The sequence below is a fragment of the Solanum pennellii genome, chromosome 6, assembly GCF_001406875.1.
Source record: "Solanum pennellii chromosome 6, SPENNV200".
Taxonomy (NCBI): Eukaryota; Viridiplantae; Streptophyta; class Magnoliopsida; order Solanales; family Solanaceae; genus Solanum; species Solanum pennellii.
In genome coordinates, this window is record NC_028642.1 from 54,524,319 (window position 1) to 54,534,410 (window position 10,092).

General features: G+C 31.8%; 2 protein-coding genes across 3 annotated transcripts in view; both read right to left on the minus strand.

The window, feature by feature from the left end:
* Positions 1–876: 876 nt before the first annotated feature.
* Positions 877–1,885, minus strand: LOC107023467. Its single transcript, XM_015224168.2, has 3 exons — positions 1,557–1,885; positions 1,339–1,460; positions 877–1,242 (listed from the first exon to the last, which is right to left on the minus strand). Exons 1-3 carry the CDS (start codon positions 1,819–1,821, stop codon positions 1,153–1,155), a joined length of 477 nt encoding a protein of 158 aa, XP_015079654.1. The 5' UTR covers positions 1,822–1,885; the 3' UTR covers positions 877–1,152.
* Positions 1,886–4,839: 2,954 nt separating this feature from the next.
* LOC107023465 (nucleobase-ascorbate transporter 6-like) overlaps positions 4,840–10,092 on the minus strand; it is a 10,147-nt gene continuing 4,894 nt past the window's right edge. Inside the window, exons 7-14 of one of the 2 annotated variants that reach the window (XM_015224165.2) lie at positions 8,951–9,135; positions 7,781–7,877; positions 7,327–7,413; positions 6,036–6,094; positions 5,859–5,950; positions 5,673–5,750; positions 5,400–5,560; positions 4,840–5,313 (exon numbers count right to left, since the gene is read on the minus strand). In XM_015224165.2, the coding sequence (XP_015079651.1) occupies positions 5,095–5,313; positions 5,400–5,560; positions 5,673–5,750; positions 5,859–5,950; positions 6,036–6,094; positions 7,327–7,413; positions 7,781–7,877; positions 8,951–9,135 (978 nt within the window). In that variant the 3' untranslated portion in view covers positions 4,840–5,094. The remainder of the gene's footprint in view (positions 5,314–5,399; positions 5,561–5,672; positions 5,751–5,858; positions 5,951–6,035; positions 6,095–7,326; positions 7,414–7,780; positions 7,878–8,950; positions 9,136–10,092) is intronic. The other variant, XM_015224166.2, reaches the window with a different exon arrangement.

The window sequence follows — 10,092 nt, forward strand, 5'->3', positions numbered from 1 at the left end:
TCTTATTCTAATAATAGGTAAAGAAAATGAATTTGAGTCTAAACTCAATTTTAAAAACTAGCGAGATTTTATGAAATTCTTAGACATATATCTTATTCAGACAGTAATGCACGCATGCATATGATTCTTTTTGCCTCCAATTGGTATCTGTTTGTTCCCTTTTTGAAGTTCCTTTTTAGCTTTTTATTTTTTTAGTGACTCGCACTTGTAACTTTCAAATTAGAAGTGAGGGATATTTATCATATTCGATTAACTCCTTCTTGCTCTTTTTTAGCCTTTAATTTGATGTATTCTTTCACCTACTCTCAAATTATTCTTTCTTTTGATCAGTTGCTATTAGGTTTAGTCTCTTTCTCTCTATGTATGGGTGCTCGACAGTGTTAGAAAAATATATATGTTTTTAGGCTTTCAAATTTAAGGGGTCTCATTTTTAATAATAATTAGTTATAAGTTATTATTTTTTAATAAATATTGAATACTATTTGTAGAAAAAGTAAAAAAATTTCATGAAAAATGAAGGAATTATTAAAAGAAATTTAACATATTTGAAATCCTATATCTTATGAAAAATAATTTAAAATAAGAATAATTATATATCAATTGAAAACTAAAAGAAATTTGATTTTAATTTTAGATCATTAATATGCTAGAGCCGTCCATTTCTCTACGTTGTCTTTCACATTTTTGCTGCCTTGACGGAATGATGCCAACCTTGCAACATTTTAATTTTATGAACTTCTAAATCTCAAATTAATATTATAATAATAATTAATAGATTTCTCTTTAACACCTATAGAATCGAGAAAAAATTATTAAGTTCACGCAAATCAATAATGTATCCAACAACAAACTCAAAATTATGGTGGAGAATTGTTACTCAAATAAATGTTCTAAAGTCCATTAGATTTATCAAATTAATAGTAGTACTTCAAGTACACAAACTTTGGTGCATACAACAAAGCCTACATGCTACAATAATTCCAATTGAACAAATGATTCAAAAATTAAAATGTGAGAAATCTCTTCCTCTTTTTTTTCTTTTCTCTTTTGCTATACATGTGATTAAAAAAAAAGGCGGTGAGGGTATCTCGTGGAACTGATCGAGGTGCACGAAAATTGGTTTAATTAATGAAATAATAGAATCATCCCAAATCAGCAAGCAGCTTCTGATATGCTCTGTAATGAAGGATGCCATGCTCTGCATCTTGCACCTGTTGAGTTTCTATGTTTTTCCTGTTTAACCTGAAGAGAAAGAAAAAAAAACTTCATAAATAAAAATTAAACTAACAAGAAGTTTTTTTAATTTTTAGAATTAAAATGAAAGATTAAAAAATTCACCTGTTTAGAGTTCTCCGGAACAGATCCAGGATTCCAATTTGATTTTTGTGTCAATTTTTCACATGAATATTCTAACTGCTTCAGCTTCGCATACTTCTTCGCACACAATCCTTTCATTACCTCTGCATAAACAAAGGGATTATAAGTTATTGAATTAAATTATTTAGTCGATCAATCAAATCAACTGAGTCACTAAGATTTTTCGAGAAGTAACAAACCTTGAGCAGTAACTAGTCTGTAAATCTGACCAAGAACAAGTGAATCATTAGGTTTGAGAAGCTTTATTCGCCTAACTCGTACCGGCGTGTTATTGTTGTTGGCGGTGGTTGTGGTGGTGGTGGTGGTGAGAAGAAGAGAAACATAGTGACCGGCATTGATTTTCATGATTTGGTGAGCAGTGACTGATGAATAGAGCTTTTCAACTTTGCCATTTGGATGTTGTAATAGCAAAGCTGCATTATCAATTGCTTGGCAATTCCCCATCTCTCTGAGTTATGTTGTTTGCTTTATTTCTTCTCTGTAAAAGTATTTTGGGGGGAAAATGAACTTTGCTGCTGAAAAATGAGCAAGACTATGGCCTTTATATAACTGTCAAATTGTCAACTGGGGTCAAGAGAACCAGCATCCTTTCTCGTGGAATAGTAAGTACTCTTTCATTCTTAATTAAAGCTTTGTACTCTTTCATTCTTAATTAAAGCTCTTGGTTTGAGTCTTTCTGAGTATGAAATTGTCTTTGTTAGAGAGTGATTTACTTCTAATATGAAACTAATCAGCATGAATTCAGATTTAATCAAACTCCAATATAGATACAGAGTGAGAATCCTAACGTAGTTGGACTCCAATATAAATATCGAATACAGAATTAAAAATAAAAAAAAAAGGGATAAGAGTCTTTGGTCGAATTTATTGTTGTGATATTACATTTTCATGAGGACCTATTACCTCCCTAGACTATTTAATATTATATTTTAAACATATTTTTATCGCTGAATATTTTGAAGGTATATACATATATGTCTCACGTGGACACATTATTATTTATAATTTTACATTATTTTTTATTTTCACGTGAGCAAATATATATATTTAAAATACACTATTAAATAGTTCAAGAAGGTAATAGATGATAGTATCACAACAACAAATTCGATCAAAATTGAGATATTTTTCAGACAAAAAAACCTAGGCTAGTAGAAGGAAAAATGAGCAAGAGGATACAAAGGTGAAATCGAATCTTTATCTTATCAATAATGTAAAAAAGTTCAGATAGTCAATATATTATCCGTTCATTTTCAAAGGTGAGGGCTATGGTGTGATTTGATACTAGAAATTTCACAAAAAGAAATTAAAATTTAATATATATATATTTATACAAAATCAAAAAAAAAAAAGATCTATTTATACTACATATATGCTTGTGTAAGGTGGTATAATTCCAGTAAAATAATTAAGATACGCACAAATCGATTCTCGAAATGGATAGGGGGTTAGGAATGATGTTATGGCATGGTTGAACAAAGAAAGGCGTGAAAAGAAGACATGATTTACACCAGCATGGCACAGATCTCACTCTCCAAAACAAATCATCATACAAAAAATATTCTCTTTTTGCTTCTTTTTTCTTTCTCTAGATACATCTTGGACAGTGCAAAATTGGAACAATCCTGTTTTTGCTGTATCTAACTTTATCCAACATACTCTGATATTCCACTCAGCTAATTCACATTGTTGTTTCCCTTCAATGTTACAAAAATAAACCATAAAAATATACTTGTCTTCTTTCTGTCTGTTGCATGCGCATTTTTTTAACCATGCATATTCTTCTTTTTAATTAAAGTGCTTCGAATTCATGTTTTACCTATATATTTTTATTTTTGTTATTATTTACTTGGTGATCAGTTGATTACGATATTTGTTTTCTATTGATAATAAAATGCTTTACTAGTGTTTATGTTGAGATAATGATGTAGTTTCAAATATTATGTGTTTGTTTTGTTGATATGATTAATATTTTTTTAATTTTGATCAAGTAGGTATTAATATGAAACTGAATATATTTAGCGAGAATTGAATCTCATTAGAATAATAAGGATCAATTATATGTATATTGTGGTAAAATGATCATACTAATTAATCCTTTCATCTATTAAGAAAATAATTAATTACGTAGTGAGTTTATCATCTTATTACTATTAATTATGAAGTGCATGAAAAATTTAACATTTTTTAAAGTAATAGTCATTTAATTGAAGGTATAATAGGTGTAAAAATAAATTATCCTTTTTTTATTTGTCTAAATAGACAAGTAATTAGGGACAACTATAAAAGGAAAAATGGACAAGTTAAAAGGGAACGAAAAGAAAAAGAAGAGGACTGTTTTTACTAACTTGCTTCTAAAATGTCATTAAGAAAAAAAAATTGATCTTTAATACGGTAAAACACTTTATTTTGGAACTAGGATAATTTTGGAAGAATAAGATACGACTAAAACATCACTCATTTTGAAATGAAGAAAATAACGAATTAGAATCCATATATGATCTATATATTTATATTTTCGTTACTGCTCTAGTCATTAGTGATCAGTCAGACGTAACATTATCTTTCAATTTTTGAGTTTGTCTCTGATAATACTTGTTACTTTCCGGCCACTAACACATGCACTAAGCAGTTATACCACCAAAATTAGGACAAATAATAAAAAATCAACTAAATCACATGATTTTCATATACTATATATACTCATTGAGTACAATGACATGAAGTAGCTCCCTTTCAACAAAGGAGAATCTAAGTGTACTTGAAACATTAATACATTATGACACTCAATTCATGCTTGAAAAAACTTCATAGTAACATTGACAAAGCCAATTTTGACCAATTAATTTCTTCAAAATTCTACTTTTATCTCTGAAATCCAATTTGAAAAGAAATAAGAAAGGGTATAAAATAAGTGGCTTCCTTTCCAAAAAATCAAAAATAAAAATTATAGAATAAAAAGTTTAACCAATTGCATGTCCAATTTCACTTTTTTGTTTTTTCTGTCTTCAAATAACATTTCATAGTGGTTCAGTGGTCCTATTTTTTCCTGGTCTCCCCAACTGTACCAGTGTAACACAGTCATCATTTGGTTGCATAATTTGGATCTATACGAAATTGAATAAAAATATCTTTAATTAATAGTATAATTCGAAAATAATTTAATGGATCAAAAATATATTTTTTATTAAAAATAAATATATATTATTTTTTTTAAACATCTTCTTTCCTAATAATGTTATTAGGAAAAGAACATTTTGATCCATTATTAAATAAAATCAAAGACCAAACTATTAATTTAAAGACATCTTTTGCTTAATTTCACATAATTTAAAAACCATTTTACAAGTTTTTTTCATCTTTTTCATGTAAGTCAATAAAAATTGTCCTTGTGTTTTGTTGTTCCTACTTATCACTTTGATATTCTTTTATAACAAATTGTCCAGACTGATTTACTGCTAATTAAAATTCATAAAAGGATTGCTTGCTCAATTACTAGTTAAAGTTGAATCCAAATGATCCATAAATTTACAACAGTAGGAAATACTTGAACTAATAACTGTTGTTCTAAGCTTCTTCATACTTCATTTCTCATGAAAGAAAAAAATTTGATGTTGCAGCAGCAACCTACCTCCCCACACACCCCTTTCCAACAAGCACAGATGAACTCTAGTACTAGTAAAAAGATGAAACCTTTGTGTCCGTGGCGTCGCCAAATCACACAGATGGGAAATACTTGTTCAGATTGAAAGGGAGGGAGTAGAATTCCTCACTTCTTGTGTCAGTCTTGAAGGACTTGAATTTGTCCCACCAGTGCTTGCCTCTGTCCTTTCTTGTCTGGCCATCCTTTTTGTGCATTGTGTTGTCCAGGAAAAAGGCAACGATACCCGCCACAAAAGCTTTTGATTGAAAGGGAACGTTGGCCATGTCGTTGAACTGAAAGAATAACAAACCACAAAAGCTATTAATGCAACATAAGTCAAATGTTAGGACATTTATAAAATGATGTTAATTTGCTATACCCATCTTGCATGTGTGTGAACAGGTCCATAACCAGCAACAGCAGTATACTCATTGAAGTACTGTGGAATGGACAAGCCAAGAAAGACGGAGAAACCTAATATAAACTTGGTGCGGAAACTATTAAGATTGCAGAACTGAAGAAAGCCTAAGCCTCCAGCGCCTGCGAAGAAAGAACATCATAAGAAACCATAATTCCCAAGCTTTCCATAACATGAAATATTTTGGGATAGCAGTGATCCCGGGCATATGCTTGCCTTAAAAGATATACATACCTACATAAGCGAAGAAAAGGCAATATAAAGCACCAACAATAGGTGCAGGAATTGAAGCAAAGACAGCTCCAAATTTCCCTGATGATAATGTGGTTGTCAAGACAAATCGACAGAGGGTAAAGAGAATCAAGTATCAAGATAACCCACAAGAATTGCTCAAACTAAGTGTTAAGAGTGGTGATTTACCGAGAATTGAAAAGAAAATCATGAACGCAGCAGATATCTGAACAACTCTTCTACTGCCAACTCGTGTCAATGCTAAAAGACCAGCATTCTCCCTGCATGTACACAAAAGTGAGTCTACTTAGTCAACTATCATAACAAGGCAGTGTCAAGTTGCAGAAGGTTTTTGTCTGGACTTACACGGATACAGAAGATCCATTACCAGTGCCAAATAATCCTGATAGTAGAATGCCAACTCCCTGAGGCAAAAACAAAATGTATCTAAATTAAAGAAAGCAAGGTATGAAAAAATAGCAAATGGTAGGGGAAGAGAAACAATCACACTTCCCGCGAACCTCATTAAGATGAACAAGATAGATTTCCTCCTTTTCCAATCTGACCTACCCCCACCCTAAAAAAGAATGGAACTTTAAAAAAATTACTTGAAAAAACTTTTTAATTCTCCCATGATCCCGAAGTATCATTCAATGAGGGTGATGGGAAGGTTGCTAAATATACATCCAGTGCACTCTCTCTGCTACCCCCAACTAGTCAGGGAGCATTTGATAAACTAAGTATGCCCTTATTGAGCTGTCTTTCTAGCCCCTTGCTTGCATTCAATAAATTATGTACTGCAAAAGCATGATATAATGCAATAGAGTTTAACTTCTATGCACTGGAAGTGTAAAAAGTATACAGGTAAATCTATTGATATGTTTTAATGGTAATCTGGTAAAAATGATAAATACCATGCTATCGCATACTAAAACTCATTTAATTATGAAAGGTTTATAGGAAAATATTCCTGTAACAACGGCATGTAAGTGTTTAATTTATGTGTCTAACTTTCCAAGATAAAAGAATTTGTTGCTAAATGAATGGTAGAAAACGAAAGACAACGCGTGGAAGAAGAAGATGAATATTTTCAGAAAACGTGTAGGAAGCAAGAGAGAGAATTATTGAGTTCCAAGGCATAGGTCTTTAAATAGGATGCAGGAATTTTGGGCTGTTCCAATCCCTTAACCACATAACGTTTGATATCCACTAACAAAAGAAATATCCTATCCGCCATGTACTGTCACACCCAAAGTGGATCAACAGCAAAATTTACTCAAATTGGACCACAGATAGACATGTTTGGTAGCAAAATTGCATCTGAGTGGTCAAAGATTTTGACTAATTTTATCAGTTATGGAAAGAAAGCATTCTAGTTAGAGTTGGGCATTGGGATAACTAAAAACAGTTCATAATTCTTACTGTGAATTTATAATGATTGTTGACAATGCTGATACTGGATGAGTGTGATGACATTCCAACTTAGTGTAGTTCTCCTAATCTACATACGGCTTCAGATAAACCTCCCTAAAGACTATGCATTTGATTCAGAGTAAGGCTCTACTTCAATGAAATGCAGCAGAACTTCCCTTAACTATTTTCACTTTACAAGAGGGCGAGAGGGATAGGAGAAATTTGAGAAAGAAATCATGTTTACCTGCCAACCAACACCACGACTAAGTATGGATGGTGGTAAGGGAGTGGCACTTGCATATCTTGCAACTGCAATAAAAGCACCAGTGGACTGAAAACACCAAAGCACAAGCGTGAAAGGAAGTTAGTTTAAAGCCTATCTCTTTCAGAGCTTATAAGTATCTCTTTTTTTTCTTCAGAAAAATGGCTAAAAGGAGGTGTGAAATCACACAAAAATTGGAAAAAGGATGCAAACAGGTAAAAAAAAAAAAGGGACAGCACAAAGAAAGAGGAAGCAGACGAAGGTTGAGAAGTAGTAACTCAGAACATCTGTAACAACAACTAAACGTTTCATAAAAACAATAACTGAAGTAGACAAAATGTAAGACAATCCGGATCATAGTGGAATTAGCAAAGAAAACAGCCTGAAACTAAAATATTTACAATATCTTCGACCAAGCTCTGACAGGTGAACAAACCTCTACAAGAGCAACAAAACTAGCCATCATCATAGCAAATGCTTCACCAGCATTGAATGAAGGAGGTCCCCATTGGAAAGGGTAAGGAATACTAATCCTGCAGGTTCAAACCAGCAAACGAAAAGAGAAAATTATTAAAATTACAATAAGTTGCCTCGTAATTCTAGAGGAATATTTTCCTACGGACTAAAGTAACAAATTAAGAACAATACTGAACCAACAAAAACACCTTAATATGAGTAATGAACGTAATGGAATGTTTTTCAAACAATATGCATCCCATGTCACAACCATAAGACCAACAGTAAAAAAAGATGAAATGGATAACAAAATCTAAATTTTGTTATGCTCCATTTTTCAAAATTGACCAACAAACACTCTATGCAGTCGATAATATAAGACTCAGATAGGTTACTTTGGGACACCCACTTGTGCTTACTTTTCCTAATCTGTAGCACCATGACCATATATGCCAGTTATGCTCAGTGTGGGAATAACAAACCAGCACAGCCAGTTGATCAGTTGTGACTAAACTGGCGATGAAACAAAAAGCACAAAGCATCATTCCATGCAAAATTATATAGCTAAAATACCTATATGCATCTCTCTTATTTTCTTCTTGTTTATAGTTTCAATCAAATTACGCAAGGTTAGTTTAATGGACAAGTACGCACCAATTTCTTGTCTTTCCCAGAGCTACTGCTCACAGGAGCCACTGGGATAGTCATTTTAGAGAGGCAATAAGAGCATGACATGTTAACACTCTAAATTTCTTAAATTCTAGGACTCAAGAGTGGAAGACAATGGTCTATGCCACATGTCAAAACAAAGTGTTATTATGTTGAAGATTGTAATGCAATATAGGTTATGAGAAACTAATTCTTATGTCCCAACATAAGCATCTTACTTTCCTTTTTATGCTGTGCTAACATGTGCCACTTCCCTAGAACACAACTTTTATACCATGCTGTAGAATCTTTTTTGAATGTATGTAAGCAATAGAAGCAAGACCCACTCTTACACTTACAAAGTTGTAATTTTTACCAAGGAGTTCCGTATCTTTGGGACCGCATAAATGTTAAAATACTAAAAAAATCTGCATATCCACACAAATATTTAACCCATGCCAGTACATTAGAAAAGTGAAAAATGAAGGAGCGGAGCACGTGCCATTGAGCACCACTAATGAGTCCAGCACGGTCAGTTCTGCAGCTTGCTTGTGTCTTCGGTGGCTTTCCATTGTAAGCCCCGCCCACAGTGAGTAGGTGTGCATAAATCCATACAATGATCACCGTGAAAAGAACAGCAAAACGATCAAATATATTCTTCCCTGGACGTATCAGGTGTGCCAAATACTGCAAAAACCAGTGTTTTATTAAGAATGTGTAACTTATATCCTACTATGTTGTGTGTTTAAATAACTAGTTCTCGAACACGTGCAACGCACGTGTATTTCATTCCATTTTAAACTACACAAACACACAATCAATTATGAACCTGTGTGCTCCAAACATAGTCCATGTCCACATTTCAAAATTCAAATATGCAAAGACATTCATAGATCAACTTATATCTGAATTTTGAGTTTTATTGCAACAGAAACTTTTCATAAATGATATTATACTAAAAAAAAGTGAATATGCTGCTAGCTTAACAAAAATACAAAAGGTGTTGGTCAATATTTATAGCTAAATCAATTATATTGAAGTAGCTTTACCTGAAGTAGGCTCTTTTTGGAGGAGAAATCTAACCAAAGAAGACAAATGAAATAATTGAACAAACCCACCTTATGATACACTTTATAGAGTATTTAACGATGTGAAAAGATTGATCAGAATAAATATCATTGAGAAGAATAAACTATGTACAACCAATAATAACAAAGAAATTTTATATATTAAAATATGAATGAAAAATGTAAAAATAAGTAACTATTGGAAGATGAGATAAGAAAATATAATGAGTGAAATAAATTTTAGAGTTCCTACACACAAGTATGTAGGAATAGTAAATAAAAGTTTTTCTTGGAAAAATTAAATTTATAGAACAAAATTATGGAAACATGAAAAGACACATGAAAAATTGAAAGGTCAAATATTATTAAAATAAATATAAAAAATATTGAGATGAAATTTAATTTAAGATATATGAATCTACTTTAATTTTTCGTTTTTAAGGAATAATTACTCATTTGTATTTTTTTAAAATTTGTGTGAGAAATTTGAAAGGTCAAGATTTTGAAAATTATATAAGTTTTAATTTAATAAAAGGGCAAAATGATAATTAAACTTTTCACTTTGGAGCTTCCCACT

Excerpts from the sequence above, each read along its gene's own strand:
- LOC107023467 (XM_015224168.2), bottom strand. The coding sequence starts at position 1,821 with ATGGGGAATTGCCAAGCAATTGATAATGCAGCTTTGCTATTACAACAT. Across the intron at positions 1,461-1,556 it reads CAGACTAGTTACTGCTCAAG|AGGTAATGAAAGGATTGTGT; the intron begins GTTTGTTACTTC and ends TTGTTTATGCAG. Across the intron at positions 1,243-1,338 it reads TTCCGGAGAACTCTAAACAG|GTTAAACAGGAAAAACATAG; the intron begins GTGAATTTTTTA and ends CTTTCTCTTCAG.